At 34.8% G+C, this 19,146-nt stretch overlaps 2 protein-coding genes across 9 annotated transcripts in view; one reads left to right on the top strand and one right to left on the bottom strand.

Annotated features, from left to right (window-relative positions):
* wnt7ba (wingless-type MMTV integration site family, member 7Ba) overlaps positions 1–16,654 on the bottom strand; it is a 32,304-nt gene extending 15,650 nt beyond the window's left edge. Inside the window, exon 1 of the mRNA XM_087248178.1 lies at positions 16,413–16,654. Within this exon, the coding sequence (XP_087104304.1) occupies positions 16,413–16,544 (132 nt within the window). The 5' untranslated portion in view covers positions 16,545–16,654. The remainder of the gene's footprint in view (positions 1–16,412) is intronic.
* Positions 14,381–19,146, top strand: part of pparaa (peroxisome proliferator-activated receptor alpha a) — a 78,491-nt gene continuing 73,725 nt past the window's right edge. For 6 of the 8 annotated variants that reach the window (XM_087247131.2, XM_087247129.2, XM_087247132.2 and 3 more), the window contains exons 1-2: positions 16,693–17,129; positions 17,968–18,036. The gene's annotated coding sequence lies outside the window, so the exon portion shown is untranslated. Of the gene's footprint in view, positions 14,571–16,692; positions 17,130–17,967; positions 18,037–19,146 lie in introns of those variants that run through there. The other 2 variants (XM_087247140.2, XM_087247138.2) reach the window with 1 other exon arrangement.

Raw genomic sequence — 19,146 nt, 5'->3', positions numbered from 1 at the left:
AAACATAATTATACAAATGCAAACCGCTGTGCCAAAACCAACAAAAACATACTACTACTCTTTTTTTTTTTTTAATACCTTGGTCAGTTTTCATAAAGGCCTTTGGACACTGATGACTTTAATTGTATGAATAAACAAATGTTTGTGTGTTTTCTTCAGTGTTTTCTTTTGTGTTCCACAGAGTAAGGAACATCACAAAGGTTTGGAGTGATATTAAAATAAAGGTATGTGCATAATGACATATGTGATGAAAACTATTTGCTTACAGTGCCATTAATTCTTGTATCTGTTTAGAATACATTTTTAAATGTCTTTGACATACAATCAAACATTTAATCAAACATTCAGCTCTTGCATACAACAAAGATAGTTATCCATCCATTCAAAGTGATTTACTCTCCATTCATACTATTCTAAATGAAAACGCGCCCCCTCTAGTGGCCATTGATAAAAGTGTTTGAACTCTGATGTCACAACTCAAAAACCAAAATAGCTTATAGCCAGTCCGATTCACAAAAAACAAAAAAAAGAAAAGAAAAATATTTTGTGAAGGGATGTAACAACAGCAAACGTGTTCTCTCATAATGGGAAACATCAGCGACTCAAATGCCGTTGGGTGGTAGGAGCTGATTGGTGAAGGAAAGCAAACAGAATTTACTGTGTCTTGTAAAGATGCTCTCTGCAAACATGAGCTTGTTTGCTTTAAGGCGGGGAAGGTTGAACGGCATAGAAGGTGGAGATTTAGCTGCGCAGTATCATAAGCTTCAAAGGCTGGACATGTTTATGAGCTTGTTTCTTTCTCTAGTGTAGAGATCAAAGTGCACAGGCTATTCTGAGGTTCTGCTTCTGTTTGTGTTTGATGGTTGCAGTTAAGCCCAGGTTTTGCTTTCAGAGCGTTGTATAGTTTGGACTCCATTCACATTATCTGGTATCAGTTAACATTATTTGATTCACTGTGGGTTTCAGCCCAGATATTAACTATTCATACATGGGTTGCAGCTGAACTTATTTTGCACATGCTTGTGATCTTTTAGTGTGTTTAAGTGAGATGTTTGAATCTGACATTGAGCTTGTTGAAGCAATTCTGGCTGTATTTTGGGAAATGGCTGTTTTATAGTATTCATTATATGAATTTATACTACAGGAATGCTTGATTCTGATTGGTTGATGAACATTTTAAGGCATGCAGTTATTCTCAGATAAACGCACAGCTAAAGTTGTCCCAGACAGGTCTTGACTGCATTACAGTTATGTATAACTGTGCTGATTGATGTCTGTTGTTTCACAGCCTTGCATTAGTCCAATTTTTAAATCAATATGTAACATAAAGCATTGGAGCAGAGGTTTAAAGTCCCATGAAATTAAAATAATGTTTTTTAGATGTAAGCATCAGTATTGTTCATTTTTCAGATACTTATAAGCTAGTGTGCCCCAAAACAGTGACAACATTTGCATTTAGAAGATATAAAACTGACAAAACATGTAAAGCTTGTGGTTTGTCACTTGCACCCAAATTGACCAATGGTTTTATTCAATGTCAAGTCGTACTACAGTTTCTTATCACATCATAACCAATCAAATGCTCTCTAGTAACTGACATGCCCTGTCCCTTCAAGACTCTTCTCAGTTGCTTTTCATTTGATGCACTTGTGCTCAATCACGCTCACTAATGTCCCACCCTCTCATCGTTCAATTGAGATTACGTCAAACATCAAATAAAAATATTTATTTCAAAGCACTTCATAAGACCTTTAAATGCTATACACAGCAGTTTGGGAACAGATACTTGACAAATACCCTAAATTACAACATTTGGACAGTGTCTTTTAGCTGTAGTAATCATAGTAAAAGTACAATAATTGACATGGGTTATTCATCTGTTGAATTAGAAAATACTGCACATCCAAGGTGGTGATGTGGCTGTGATGTAAAGCAGAGTGGCGATTCTTTCTTATAATTCAACAGTTGGTTGTGAATTATTTCCTACATAACAATTAGGACCATATAAAAGCAAAATTCAGTTTTGTTTTTCTTTATTTTGTAGCCTCTATTTTTAAATGATAAAATTAATTTTAGTAAACAAAAGTCAGGTATATGATTATTTAAAAAAAAAAAATATATATATATATATATATATATATATATATATATATATATATATATATATATATATATAAACAGTTTACTAAAAAATATTTTTAGAAACCTTAGTGCAATGAAACACAGTAGAACAATTCTGTGATTTTTCTCAAAAATAACTATGTAGTTGAGTTAGTATTTATTACTATGTTATATACAATATTATATTTCTGACATTTTTTTCCAAGTTAAACTGAGCTTTGGACCTCATGCACATAATATGTTAAAAGCAGGGGTGCCAAAACTTTTTTGTATGAAAGGCCAAAAACCAAATATCACTGAGAGCCGTGAGCCAAAGGTAAATATAGCACGCTACAGTATATTACATTAAAGTTGCCATGGCTAATTTTGCTAATTTAATATATTTTTAAAATAAATAATAACCTTACTTTAAATTGTTTTAACTAATGCAGTATGATTTTTTAAATGCTAACTCGTTGCAATAAAAACATAATCACATTTATATCATAGATGAGATCAATGCTAAGTACGCTAGTTAAGCAGAATCTGCCTTTGACTTGATTTGCTCTCCAAAGTTTCTGGATTGTCGGGTTGCAGTATTTACATTTGAACTAAATCTGATTGATTTATACCATTTAATTGAAACATATAATTAGTCAGCTTTTAACAATAAAAAAACAAAAATTATTGCATTTAAACTTGAATTGACAATCTCGAAACCATCCCCATCACTCTCCCTCTCCTCTCAGATGGGATGGTGGGCCAAATGAATGGTTACCATGCCCCTAGTTTGGGCAGCTCTGGTCAAGCATTTCTCATGTAAAAAAACAAACAAACAATAAATTGACTCTCAAAATGTCCTATTTTTAACAGTTTAGCAGTTTTATACATATATATTATACAATATAAAATAAAGTATAAAATGTATACAATATAAAAAAGTAGCTTTATACATGTACAGTTGAAGTCAGAATTATTAGCCCCCCTGTTTATTTTTTCCCCAATTTTTGTTTAATGGAGAGATTATTTTTTTCAACACATTTCTAAATATTATAGTTTTAATAACTAATTTCTAATAACTGATTTATTTTATCTTTGCCATGATGACAGTACATAATAATTTACTAGTTTTTTTTTTCAAGACACTTCTATACAGCTTAAAGTGACATTTAAAGGCTTAACTAGGTTCATTAGGTTTACTAGGCAGGTAATTGGGCAAGTTATTAAATGACAATGTTTTTTTCTTTAGACAATCGAAAACAAATATAGCTTAAGCGGGGCTAATAATTAAAAGCCAAAATAAGACTTTCTCCAGAAGACAAAAATACTATCAGACATACTGTGAAAATTTCCTTGCTGTGTTAAACATCATTTGGGAAATATTTTAAAAAGAAAAAAAAATTCAAACAGGATGTCTGCAACGTCATAAAATGTCTTAAATTTCAAAAACAAAATTTTAGGCCTTAAAAAGTCTTATATTCACTTGAATATTTTGTTGTAAGTCTTAAATCATGTTAAACAGGTCTTAATTTTCCTATGTTTAAGTAAAGATAACTAATCACCAATAATCCATCTCAAAACTTTGACTTAAAGATACCTGCAGAAACCCTGTTCAAAGAGGGGCTAATAGTTCTGACTTCAACTGTATATTTTAGATCTTTTTTATGATTTAATAGTCACAGACACTACAGACAACTTTAGATTTATACCTCCAAAAATGTTCAAATTCTGTGACAGCAAGTGATAAAGCTAATGCAGTTTTTATAGTTCTGCAATTTCATCCACATTTCCATACGAAATCACAGGAACCGAAACTACCTTGGATTACCAGTATGATTCATCTCCAATTTGCTCTTGAAGCTTTCTCTTTTTCCTCTTAACAGAAATGCTAAATGTTTTTTTTTTTTTTTTAGTCGACATAAAAGCCAAAAGAATGGATGTCATCTTGCGCAGATATATTTTAAGTCTATCTATTCAGTCCCATGTTCTAGTCCACTTGTATAATAGTCTATAAAACCGAAAATGATGCATAATATTCTCTTAAGCCTGTGAAACTACAAATGAATTGAAAGAGAATGAAAGGGAGGAACCAAAGTGGAAGAAAGAAAAAAAATCGTTTCTTTTGTTAGTGTTTTTGACCGCAATTCTAGCCAAAACTGCACTTTAGCTGAGCTCTCATACTTTGGAAGGTTACACAATGGAATCTGCTCCTTTTCATTTACTTCATCAAGATTGTAGGGGAAAAGAGGACAATTTTCCTTGTCTTGGGGGAATAGCATTGTCTCATTGCATTTTGTCAGTGACCCGTTTGCTCGAGAGCCCCTTAAAATGCTTGCGGGGACGGAAAAGGCTTGTTTAGCGCTCTTGTTCTGTATAGTAAAAGGAATGGAAAGTGGACATCAATACAGCCCACCTCCCTTCAGGGCTGTTTGTTTCAGTTCTTCATCTGCAATTACTTTCTGGGTACTTTTCTTTTTTTTCTCGCTTGCACCCTTTGACATCTGTGAGTCCAAGTGCGTGCGATCAACAAGTTGGTTGATTTTGACCACATGATGCTCTATCACACTTGAATTTGCTCGCATGATTATGCTAGGCTTATTCCCCAGAGCTGACAAAAGATAATTGTAAACACGTGTACAAAGATGTTTCAGAGGCATGTCTTCCCAATTACAGGCTGTGTTAGAAAAAACTGAAGCGAGCAAAGAAAAAAAAAAAACAGCAGACTTTCATAAATGTGTTGCTTATAAATGTCTGAGTAAATCACACAATTTTGCTATAAGTTACTCCAGAATCGATTCTCTTTTTTATTATTCATTCTCACTTAAAACATAAACCAGATGTTGCTTATGTCTACCCACAAACAGATGCAGAAACAGCTGGACTAGTGACAGTTTGTTATACTTTATTATTTACCCACTGCCAGCATATTGTGTTACATTCGTTCACAAATAAAAATCTTAATTAGCTATTTTTTTTTAAATGTTATAATATTTATTATTATTTACATATAATTATGTAAATCATACTTTAAAGGCAAGACAAGGCAAGCGATATTGTATTATCCTGCACCTGTTCGTTTCAACATTTTGTGCATTTTCTTTAATCAATTAATGGACAGAAAACATCCAAAACACACATTATAAGTATCTATAGCAGTTGATCAAGTTGTGTAAATTTAAATTACAACACATTTATAACGGCTGTTAATAAAATTGCAGCTTTTGGTTGATATTTGCATTCTGAAGATTTCTGAATTATAGAGTAAAAAAAAAAGGATTACCAAAATCGACTTTGTAAAAACCTTTGACTAATACATATAAAACTAAAACAAAGATTTTGGACATGACTTCATCCAGTATTCATATTTTCTGTAGTAGAAATGTATGCGATTTGGGTACTGCTTTATTTTGATAGACCCTGTTGCACATTTTGTTGCATTACAAATAGATGCCAATTGCTTCTCACTTGAGTATTAGTAGACTGTCTGCTTAATACATGTTGATACTACTCCTTCAACACGTTTGACTGAGTACATTACACTAACTCTAACCCAAACCTAACACTCTACTTATAATCTATTGAGAATTAGTTGGCATGTAGATGAATTGCAACTTAAATTCAACAAATGCGATAAAGGGTCTTTAAAAATAAAATAATACCGCGATTTGTATGCATACTTAATTTAATATTGCTTTATTTGCATATTTGAACATTGCTTAATACAGAATAAATTGAAAACCTAGTCAAAAAATGAGTGAAAATTTCGTTACTTGTTCAAACTGCTTATTTTAAATGAGTTGAAACTAAATGCATTTGTTTTTTGTAACAATTTAATTGATTTATGTTCAATCAACCTAAATTTGTACAAACAATTAGGTTAACTTAAATGATTTGTGTTGAGACGGCAAGAAGTAATTGTGTTGAACCCAGCATTTTTTACAGTGTATTATTGACAAAACGGAGATACATGGTATTTTAAAATCCTTTTTCACCTTTTTTTTCTTTCTTTTCCAATTCCCCCTCAACCTCTAACTTACCACTAGAGGGAGGCAGAGCTCCACAAAATAATCCTTTCCATTACAAGCAGCTTCCTTCTATCACTGCTGTAAGAAAATCCCCTTTTCTGTCCCTTCATCAAAGTGAACTTCCCACTTCAGGTTTAGCATAAGTATAACCTACCCAACTACCCCCATGTCCTCTTGCCAGAACACTTTCAATAAATCCCCACAAGAGGGCTCTACTCAACAGCCTATTTGCAAAAAAAATTGCTGCCGCCCCAAATGAGAACTGCACCTCACTGCTCCCGCCATCTTGTATCCCGCCCTCCAAAGTATAAACTTATCCACTGTCGATTAAAGCTGAATCAAGACCGCCTGGCTTGAACCCAAAGCCCGCCATTTTTGGGTCTGAAAAATCACACTGCGCCAGGCGGTAAATCAGTTTCTTCATTCTCTTCATGAGAATCTTCATTTTCTACAAATGTGACACAATTCTGTGGTGAAGTTAGAGTTTAAACAATTATAAAACTCATTTTGAGATGAATTTTCCTAAAAGAAAAGCTGTGAGTGTTAGTGTTAGCAGTGCATTAAAATAAAAGCAATATCTAAATTATTATAGAAAACTTTAAAGGTCAAAGAGCAGTAGAAGTATGACCTTGGATGTTTCTGGATTGGATGTTATTATTAGTCACAGCACACACACACACGAAAAAACAGTGCGATAAGTATTTCTAAAATACTGTAGGTAGAGAAAGAAAGAGAAACTGAGCATTTCAGTCCGTCATGTATGCCCGTTTTTTTTTTTTATTAGTGCTGAGCTCATTGATGCGGTTTGTTTGTAATCACACGGGTCGACTGAAGGGTCACCTAAAAGAATAATTGACTTCTAATGAAAATCTTTTCTCTATTCCTCAATGCACGTACTTGTAAATGTAGGATGAGGAATGAGCCACAGGTCAGTGCAGATAATAATTGTGGAATGGAGAGAGAAGGAAAGCTAGAAATTGTAAGATGGGTAAAAAAAGAGGGAGGTTTGTCGTTTTGGTGCCCATGTGATGAATGCCTGTTGGGACAACAGATGTGTGGTGATGTCATTTTAGTGTGTGTTTGTGTGTGTGTGTGTGTGTGTGTGTGTGTGTGTGTGTGTGTGTATGTGTGTGTGTGTGTGTGTGTGCGTACAGGGAGAAGCAGTACCAAAATGCACTCAGTTCTTTGGTCTGTAGTGTAAAGTCACTTTCTGTTGATGTGAATGTCAATACTGTTCAAAGCTGGTTTGTGATATTTAGGCAAAAAATGTGAGGGGATTTTCTCCTCTTTTATTTGTAGACCTCTAGTTTTAGGGTTTGTTTGTTCACACCTGATATTGAAATGTGTTTTTGATGATGCATAAAAAAGTGAATGACATTGAATACAGATGTAAACAATGAGTACGTTTACATGGGCACCAATAATCTGATTTTATTACGGTTAAGACATATTCTGATTAAGAGTCTACCATGTAAACAGTGATTGTTTTATTACCTTAATGCAAAGTCATAATCAAACTAAACAGAAATCGAATTAAGACATGTGGAGTGCGACGATTTTAGTGGCATTATTGAAATTCTGTGCAGACCCGTAAACATCTTAATCAAACTATTACCATCATGCAGGATTTTTTTGCCTTGTTTTGCGACAGGATATTCAATACACTCACGACTGTTTGACACTATTCTCTGCACCTATTGAGTCAGTGAAGGACCACAGGCATCTGCATCGCGAAATGCAGAGTTTTTTTTTTCTCATACTGTGTGCGGGATCAAACTCCATTAAATCACACCAGTCCTTACTTCATACTCGCATCCAATATCTCGTTTGTCACAGGGGCATGAATGAAATGTTCCTGAATGAAAGTGAAAGTGCCAAACTTAAAAATGAAAAATTAAATTAAAAATGAAACAGCTAAAATTATGAAACTCCGGACGAAAGCATGGTGACACGATGTTATTCGATCTATGTGCTATAACATGTAAAACGTGATCATGAAAGGAACATTCAAAAAGCAACTCATGTAAACATTTTCATCATATTATTGTCTTATTCAGATTAAGGCAAATATTATGATTCCATGTAAACGTAGACACTGTCTAAATCGTTTTGTGCTTGTCCACTTTTGACCTCCTCCAGAAGTAGTTGAAAAAGCATTCTGTCGGATTGCTACAGTAGTGTAAATGCTCATGTGGTTGTAAGTGAACACCACTGACCACATACTGACCCAATTCTTAGGTCTAAAAGAAAATCTCTCAAAGAAATCAGTGGAAGAGTTAAATGTGGACAAAAGACAAGTATTGTAATACCTGGTGATCTATTTGTCACACTATCGACCAAAATAAATCTTGCAAAGTGTAAACAGTTTCTGTTACCACCAAAAATTAGAAAGTTACTTCACCCAAAAATGAACATTATTTTATCATTTAATATTGTTCATGTTGTTTCAATCCCAAGACCTTTGTTCATCTTTGGATATTGTAGATGAAATCTGAGAGCTCTCTCTTCCTCCATAGACAGCAAAGCTCAGAAAAGAAACCACAAACATTGTCAAAACATTATATGTGACTTTAGTAGTTAAACTGTAGTCTTACAATAGTAAATTTGACAGTTTTCCAAGTCATTTTTACAGTTTTTTTAATGCACTAAAGTGTTTTTGGTGCATTTGACAATTACAGTTTAACTACTGATGTCACACGGTATGTTTTGACAACGATTTTGGTTTCTTTTCTGGACAGAAACAAAATGTGGGAGTAATCAATAACAGAATTTAGATTTTTAGTGTGAACTAACCCTTTAGCATACATTTTTAAAGGTCACTTCACAAATGGCCCTTTTGCCAAAGCATTACAGTTTCTTTCTCGTATCAGCGCATTCTGTCATTATTTTTTTATCAATTTTTGAAACTCTTACCTTTTTACTTTGACAGTTTTTATGTGGGGAGCATTCAGTTCGGGCAGGTAAAGCATGTGAATGGCAGCTATGCATTAGGTGGACAGTGGTTGGTCTTTTGTGGCTCTTTGAACTTATTCGACCACATGAGTGTTTACACTTCTATTAAATGTATTTTCCACTACCTCAGAAAGTGGTCATAAGTGCTCAAGCTCAAAATGTTTTAGACCCCATTTACACCAGTATTTAGCGTCATCCTCTTATGATCTAGTTGACAAAAATACATTATAATACTAGGGATCATTGTAGAAAAGTGTCATTTTCTATGTCTGTCCTTTGCTGCCGCCGACCAACCACATTGCATAAAACCCTATCTCACTATAATGGCCAACTGAGCAAAAGGTTTCTGATTTAATTGTGGCTGCAATGTTAAACTTTTGCCTCTGTCTTCTGACTCTCTGTGAGGGGCATAAGAAGTCAATTGTTCTTGCGGTATGCCGTGACAATAGCTGTTTGTCATCATGTGGAGCCAGAGAGAGACAGGGCAGAACACACAGTAACTACACTACACCGCTGCCAGTGCTAGGATTTTCAGGCAGGGTCACACCAAGGTCAAAGGACTTTCAGTCACACCATGTCGTGTGCCAGTTGCTCCAATAAGATTGCCTTTTTCTTGTTGACCATTTTAACGCAGTCAGCGATTTTTGAATGCAAAACATCTATTATGTATTTGTGTAGTTGCTAGAATTGTATAGTATTAAAGTGTTGAAAAGAAGATGATGTTGTTAGTTACCACATTACGTACAAATACCTGAGACATTTGTTCATCTCAGGAAGACAAAATAGGATATTTAGGAAAAAATCTGAGAGCTCCATGACCCTCCATAGAGAGCAATGGTCCTGACTTTTTCAAACTCCAAAAAAATCCCCCAAAGTCTATTAAAACAGACCAAATATTGTGCTCAGCATAACTTAGTACACCCAATTTTTAAAATGTTTTTTTTTTTTTTTTTACAACAAAACAGATATTTATTAAACAGATATATTTTTTAAAATAATATTTTTGTTACAGAACACATTTAGAAATTGAAAGATAATACAATAAAATTCAATTGAATTTTTTTTTTAAAGCAAACTACAAAATTTCATCAAAATTTTCTGTATTTTTTTATTTTTACTTACATTTTTGTTTAATATTTTTTTCAAACACAAATTTGAGTCTACTTATTTTTTTAACTGTTATCTTAGGAAATTTTGTTTGATTAGCTCCAGATTTGGCTTCAGTACTGACTAAACTAATAATTATTGGTAAGGCGTGTACTCATATGTGTAGAGAACTGTATCTTCGGTGGTTAAATCAGAATATTACACTAATATTATCAAACTATGAGGATACTTTTCAGCACACATAAAACAAAAATAAAGACTTTATTCAAGATTCTTCTCCTCAGTGTCAGTATGAAGCACACGTTCACTAGGTCGCTGTGCTCTTTATGTGCTTTTCCCTCCTTTCGCCCTGCTGATGTAAACCTCATGATGCGATCGTGGTTTGTTTCGAACATAGAAAGCTGCACATGGGCGTCAAGGGTATACATCAGTGCACAGCACTCGTGAACATGCACCCTATACTGACACTGCAGAGAAAAAAACAGTTGGATAAGGTTTTTTTGTATGCACACGAAAGTATTCTCGTTGCTTTGCAATGTTCTAGTTTAACCACTGAAGGTATATGCTCTGTTTTTAAATAAGTCAGGAACCTTGCTGTCTATAGAGACCATATAGCTCTCAGATTTCCTCTGAAACATCTTAATTTGTATTCCTAAAATGAACAATGATCAGTGGTTTGGGAAAACATTATAAATATTAATTAAATTTTGAGGTAAACTAAGTCTTTAAGATGGTACGCTATCTGTCAGGCTGACTGTGGGAACCTGCTGAGGTCGCCACTTGAAAATGTACGATTTTATCGCAATCCTTGCTTTTCCACGTTTTAATCTGTGGGTGGGTTTGAAAAGAAGGTCTCTTGGGCAGTCGTCCACATGTGAATAAATCCTTCAAAAGAAGGAATGTTTCGCCGTCAGAGCCTCAAAGCGCACGGTTTATGTGATATATGTCTTAAACGTGTGATTTCTCGGGCACAGATTAAGCGTAATCTCATATAAAAGGGATTTTCTATGGAGAATCCCTGTTGATAATGCAGTTTAGTATAGGACTAAGGTTAATCTCTTTCTGGGAACGGGTCCAAGATGATGCAAATATGAACTAATTCTTAACTGTTTCATGTGATTATATTGCCATGTGTGCAGAATATAAGCAATTGCAAAAGAAACATGCTTGGTTTTCTTGTTAAGTCAAAGAGAGACTGCGGGATTCCATACTATTCACGACAGCATATCAAAGCGCCAACACCACAAGAAATCGCTCTTAATGTAAGGTGATACACACAGCTGTCGGCCTTAACTGGCCTCACCGTTTTTCACTTCACCTCAGACAAAGAGGCTACGGGAGCCAATAGCTAAATTTTTCACTCCGGGCACTTGATTTACTGTGAAGAAATGGATGTCAGAATGGGGACTATGTCATGGAAGTTATCTGGTTTTGTGATAAAGTCATAGGTGCTCTCTGGGTTTTATCGTAGCCTCGAGATGTGACCCCTTGACTAAGGACACAGCTCGTTTCTTTGTAATCATTCACTTATAGCCTTGGGTTGCGGGGCTGTGTCAGGCATTGTCTTGGCTCTTAAAAACAAAGTAAAGATATGTAATAGACCTGCATTACCAAAACCACAGGCATGCATTATTATAAACTCAATGACTCAGCAACTTCAACTGGTGTTGAAAATTTTGAGGGTTTTGTAGTACTTTAGATCAAACTTGTAGTACTTTTGATCAGATAAGTGCACCCAAATTATGCCAAAAGTGCAGTAAAACAGCAATATTGTGAAGTATTTTACTATACTTCAGCATGCATTTATTGTACTTGATAATGTATTTGGGTGATGGCCAAGTTGTATTGGATATATTTTTATAATTATTTTTCATTCGCAGACATTACTTCACATGAATCAGATATCATTCTAACATGCCGATTTGTCAGTCCAGATAGAACGAGTTAACAGTTGTGCTGCTTAATATTTGAGACACTTTTTATCAGAACCTTTGATGAAGTTAAAATGAACAGCATTTATTTTAAATATATTTTTAAACAAACGATAAGCATAATAATATTATATATAAAATAAAATAAAGATAAATAACATATAAATGACTTCTTTATTAAATGTATTCTGAATAAAAATCCGTCAGATGGATGGACGGACAGACGGACGGATAGATAGATTGATGGATGGATGGATGGATGGATGGATGGATGGATGGAAGGGCAGGCGGTGGAGAGGGCAGGTGGAGAAATGGATGGATGGACGGACGGACAGACAGACAAATAGAGATGTAGATAGATAGATAGATAGATAGATAGATAGATAGATAGATAGATAGATAGATAGATAGATAGATAGATAGATAGATAGATAGATAGATAGATAGATAGATAGACTGACGGATAGATGGAGGAATAGACAGATAGATAGACGGATGGATGGATAGATGGATGGATGGATGGGCGGGTGCGCCAGGTGGATGGATGGATGGACGGACAGACTTACTGACAGACAAATAGATAGGCAGATAGACAGACAGACAGACGAATAGATGGAGGAAAAGACAGACAGACAGACTGAACGTTAGACAGACAGACAGACAGACAGACAGACAGACAGACAGACAGACAGACAGACAGACAGACAGACAGACAGATAGATAGATAGATAGATAGATAGATAGATAGATAGATAGATAGATAGATAGATAGATAGATAGATAGATAGATAGATAGGTTTACACTGCTTTAATTGATAGTTTAATTCTGTTTAATTTGCAGGAGTGATGAGTTTGTTTTGGACATTTGTGTTGACGTCCTCTTTGATAAAGGTGAGTGATAGTGCAGGCCTGATGTTTGTTCTGGTAATGTACGGGTGCTGTGGGTGTGGCACTGCAGCGTGTGCCCGTGGATGCCTCTTATACTGGGAGGCAAGGGGCTGTTGCTGCGTGCCTCTCTCCCTCCAACTCTCTCCCAGCGTCCCGCCCCCTTTGCCACTGCCATCTCTTGGCTTTCCCAGAATGCCCTCTGTCTGAGAGCACTGGCCTGAAATAAAACTATGAGGGCCTGCGCGAAGAGAATGGGAGCTTTGTCTCAGCTGCCATTTACACTGTCTGGGGGCATAGAGACAGAACTCAAAGAGAGTGTCTGATTGCAAATTAGCACAGCCCAGGGCTCAATGCTCCGTGCACTCATACACACTCACGCACTGGCGGTGTGAGGCGTGGAGAAAGTTCTGCATTAAACGCCGCTGAAGATCATTACGCCCTTTAGTTCTATTCAGTAGTGCCACATTTCAGTCAGGGGCACAAAAAATAATTAGCAGCAGGCTTCTCGTGAGCTGACTTGCGTATGACCGAAGTATTTGGGCTTGTTTAGTATGCAAGTGATGCCGGGTCTGAATTTCTGATTAGCTGAAAGACAAAAGGTGCAGCCGGTGCACTGCAGGAGCGACGTCTCAACATCAGCGGGCTCCGAGTGGGCCCCTCACTGAGATTCAGGGTGATTGACATGCGTCAGAAGATCGCATGCAGTGTGCTAGATGCATGATGACTCTATTTGGCATGAGAATTCCTCTTTATTTGTGTTATAAATGCATGTATAATCATTTTAAATGGTTTAAGCTAAGTACGTTCTGGTCAATATCTCTGGATCAGCTGCCCGAGGAATATTTTTAGGCCATAGAGTTTTTTTTTATTAAATCTTATGTAAATATATATTTGTGTATACAAAATAAAAGGTTGTGTTTACTTTGGGTAAAATGCATATATAGATACACACGTATATATATATATATATATATATATATATATATATATATATATATATATATATATATATATATATTTATATACGTATATAAATTTAAATAATTAAATAAATTTGTAATTTTAGAAATACATATTAATGTATATGTATTATGTAATAATGTATTCTATTTATTTATGTATTTATTTAAAAATGTATTGTAGATGTATATATTTATATACATATTATATACATACAATCACATTATGTAAATACAACTTTTATTTTGGATGTGAAGAATCATGATGATTCTAAAAATATATATTATTTACTTTTAAAAGAATTTAACTGTGTAGAGGGAGTTTTTTTTTTTTTCTCTGTAAACATGTGATGCATTGTGAACTCAACAACCCCTTGGTAATAATCTGCTTGCCACCATCTCCTGTTAAATCCCATGAGGCCGCTTTGTGTAGGACATAAACACACGCGTTCACACATAGGACACAATTTGGCCCTTTAATCTGATTAGCTGTGTCTGTATGGATGAACCGTGTGTTTCTTTAACCATAAGTAGAATAGTGAAGCAATGACTCCGGTATTTATAGAGAAAGTAATCAGGTTTTTAAACCCAGAAGGGGGAAAAGCAAGGTAAGTAGTTTTAAAATACATTTTAGCCATCACATCTGTCAAAGTCATCCTGTATCACAGCTAGTAACTTTTAAAAGGATCCATTGATGTTAGTTATTTATTAAATTATGTCAGTCATGTGCTTTTTTTTACCCATCTTAGTTTAAAAATGGGATAATAACTAAATAACAGTGCGATCAAAGCTTTTATCTGATTTATTGTTTTACTTCTTTGTAATGCATTTTAAAACAGTGTCTAAAAATGTCACACAACCCAAAAAATATGTAAACCAATCATTTATTTTATTCTCTGGAAATTTTGTTGGGATCACATTGCCTTGTTTGAAACAAAAATATGATCTGTACCTGACAGATAAAAAACAACACTGCCTGTTTTATGTGGCTCTCTAAAATATTTTCTTATATTGCATTTAAAAATACATTTGTGAATTTGTTATCCCTTAAAAAAGCACTGAAGCAAGGAAAAAAGATGAATGATATTTGAGAGCCAGTAATGAGTGTAAATCAGAATATTCATGGGCTTTCAAAGATATTTTCTCAAAAAGGTTTTTTGTCTGTACATTTAACACCTTTTTTATGCTGTTTAGGTTAAACAACTACACTGTAAATGAATTACATGATCAATTAGTCATGACAGCATATTTTTTAGTTCATTGTAACTTATTAAACTAAGTTAATCGTGCTCTAGCCTAATTTGATAAGTTATGCGAGCTAGTTTATGTCAGTTTACAATAATATAAGTTAAATTGACTTACAAGGTTAATTTGATTTAGCTTAAAGAATTAAGGCAACCACTTTTTTACAGCGTAAAAATTTATTTGAATTAATGTTGCAATTTAGCCTGAAATTATACAAAAACAAAAAATAATGCATGATCTCATACACATTGTTAGCCATAACTAAAAAAATGTCCTTCCGAGTGCCATTGATAACACACACGTTAAACATAAAATCACTAAACACCCTTGAGTGCCATTTGTGACTAAAATATTTTTAAATTGTGACCAAAAAAATTTATTTACATAGTTGTAAACCAATACAAATTGCACTTGTGTAAATAGACACATATTGAGAGCTGTTTTAAATTAGTTCATCGTTCTAAAGTATGATACAAATATAGCTGTTATAATACATACAGTGTTTAAAAGTCTTAAGGTTTATTCTTGTTTATATAAATAAATAATCAAAGTAAACATCAGTGGTGACATATTTATTAAGAGTTTGTTGTTAAATTATTACCACATTCAATGAAACAAAGCAAAAAAATATATATCCCCATACAACTCGGTCATAACTGGCAACAGTTGCCTGGTAGTGACAAAACAAAAAAGGTTAACGTTACATGCGTTTGTTTTATAACTTTCTGATGAATCTTATAACCAGGGGAAAACCTACGCAAATAACCTATATACTAATAACCAGAGGATGATCTTGATTGTTTATAAAAAATGATGCAGTTTATTCTTTACAATACTAACTTATCTACAAATATGTGTGCACTTTTTAAAGAATATGTTGGGATTACATGGGTTAAACGGTGCATTAAACGACTCGGGACACTTACAAATATTTATGAAAAACTTCAAAGAATTTTTAAATACATTTTTGTATTATTCTGTGCGTAAAATATTTTTCTATTGCTACATACACCGGCAAAGTATCAAACAGGCTAGTATGTTTTATTTATTTTACTGATCATAAAATAATTCTCCCTATTCTTTATTAAGGAAGCAAAAAATACAAGTAAACATCAAGCATGTTTCTGAACCCCGCTCTATATATACAAACACTGTTTGTTTTCCCGACAACAACCACAACAAACTCCTCTAGTCAAAACTTTTACCTCAGATTTGTCGTCGGTTTGAAACGCACTGCATATTCGTCGAGCTGAGGTAAAACAGCCGAACGGGTCGAGCTCGACGGGCCGTGAAATAAATAAAAAGCAAACAGCCACCGCCATTATATGTGTATCCATTGTGAATAAGAGTAAACAGTGTGTTATTTCGTGCTGATATTAGATAGGTCAGCGGCTGCTGTCTGGCTCTTGTGTAACGGTCGCTGCGCGTTCGTGTATGTATGTGTGTGTGTGTGTGTGTGTGAGAGTGTGAATCACAGTTCACCTTAGTTGAACTTGCATGATCTAGTTCACGGTAGTGTGCGGCTGTCGGTCCGGTGCTTTTCGGAGGACGAACGCTCCTTTTTGATCATTTAAAAAAGTAGCCTTAAGAAGACGCAGTGTGTCGTCATGATTTTGTGTAGACGGGAAGGTTGTGAGAGATTGCTTGCGGGCTGACTGTATTAACAATCGCGTGTGTGTGTCTGTGTGCGTGTGTGTGTGTACGTGTTAACCTCGCTGAAGTGTCTGTCCGTGCGACGGCCGGGGGAATTTCAGCTTGAACTTGAATAATAAAAACGGTCGTCGTGATTTCCTCGCCGACTCCCGGCAAGTTTCTTTCTTTTGTTTGTTTGTGTTGCCGTTTCCCGGTTTTAACGACAACCCGAGATTCGCAAAAAGGACCAGATGAAGCTCAGAAGCGGATGAAAGACGGACGTAAATAATGTAAGTTTGCCGTTATCATGTTTTAGTCGAGCCCATCGGCTGCTTTTTGCTCCTATTTCGCTTGTAATTACATGCGCCAGTGGCACAAACCCGGCATATGGGGCATTTCTGAACTGTAGCCTAGTTTTCACAGCTTATTTTCCTGGCGTCAAATGTAAAATATCTGTTGTGCACACACTCGAGTGAATGAAACGAGGAAAGCTTATTTTATTAGCGCTTGTCGAAGAGAGTAATAGTGTAGACACTTCAGACGTAGAAAATTAGGTCAGTTTCTCATTGCCAGACGTTTTTGTTCACGCTTTTCAAATAATCGATCGCCCTGCTCCTTTTGGGTATATTTATTCGTGTGTGATATTAAACAGAAGCATGATACCGATCTGGTATTCTCATTAAACAGAGAAATATATCTAGTATTTGTACTTCATAGTTGGCGTCGTTTACAGACATATTTCTATCAGTCTCGTCTCGTGTTTTACACACTGTGTGCCCCATTTATAACAGAGGTTAACAACAATCTGTTATTAAACTTATGAAATGCATGTGTGCTTTTTATTTCATGTTATTTTTATTAAAATAGAACATATCATGTCCTCTTTGTATTGAAAAGTTGCACTCATGCATTATTTGATTTGATGATCTATCATAAACAAAATTCCTCTAACAAATATTCAGTTTTCTTGATTATTATTTGTTTATAGAAATGCATGTTAATTATTTTACCAGCTTTACATTTTTTTTCTAGATGCATTGTGCTGTTGTTTTAGATATTTTATAGCCAGGGGGAATAGAGCTAATTCTGAAATGTTAGAATTAGTGTGTGTGTGTCTGTGTGTTGCAGTGGTGCAAGAAATGGCGAAAATCTTTCGGACTCAACCCAGAGTTGGAATGTACATCCACCATTTATCTGGTACGATTTTATCTTCATTGTTTTTCAGCAAACTCAGTTTAAGTAATTGAATGTGATAATAATCTGCTGTTTGAAGCTAAAAGTGAAATCGCTTCTGTACACTTTTGTTGAACTGTACATGTGCATCAGAGAGGTCTCAGAATAATGAAACATACGGAATGATATAAACTACAATTTCTGGTCCATATATTGCTTTACTGTGTGTGGTTTTAATGTATTATTAATTTGAAAGTCCACAGATTTATGCATATTATTTCAGGCTTTATATTTTTTTGTTGACCGGTCGAACAAGCCTCTGTGTATTGAACACACATGCTATAACATGTTAACCAACGTCCTTTGAGATTTGTTGTGCTGACTGTGCGATTTACAAGGCATGTGATGTTGGCCTGCTTGTTTACTAATATATATATATATATATATATATATATATATATATATAAATTATAGCATATAATTTTGTATATATATAATTTAAAATACAATTTCAATAAATTTTGAGAGCACAGTTTTAACACCATCAGATTTATGACGCTGGTTTTTTTTTGTAAAGTGTGTGTATTCAGTCTCAGTCATCTGTTTGGCGGTAATTTTGTCAGACCAAATACACTAAAGAAGAAATTCAAAAGTGTAGCTTGTTGTTTGCATTTTTGGGAAAGAAAAATGTGCGCTAAAACTAAATGGAAAAACAAGTAGGGGATTTTTTTGTTGCTGTTTTTCATGGTTTTACATAAAACCTAGTCACATGTTGTACATATGTGTGACCCAGCGCTCTTTATAAACAATGGCATGCATTATTTTACATTAGGGTGAATTTTTACTTTTTCCACAATTATTTGTCTGTTTGTATACCTTCTGGCAGAGGGGGGGGGGGGGCATTCAAAAAGCAGATGATGTCAGCGCTTCAAAACAACAACAAAAAAGAAAAAGGTCATCAGCAATTTCAGCAATCTGTTTCCACTTCTCTTAATATTGTCACTCAGCACTCGATTTATCTTGCCAGAAATATCTTTTCATTTACATCTCCTGTCGGGGAAATAAGCAAACCGCCGTCGAACACAGAGCTACGTAACCCGAGGCAGAAAAGCTCAGGCCATTGCTGAGAGCGCA

This window comes from Danio rerio, chromosome 4 (assembly GCF_052040795.2).
Source record: "Danio rerio strain M-AB ecotype USA chromosome 4, GRCz13ab, whole genome shotgun sequence".
Lineage (NCBI taxonomy): Eukaryota > Metazoa > Chordata > Actinopteri > Cypriniformes > Danionidae > Danio > Danio rerio.
The sequence above is the reverse complement of the archived record's forward strand: the minus strand, read 5'-3'. Positions and strand labels throughout refer to the sequence as shown.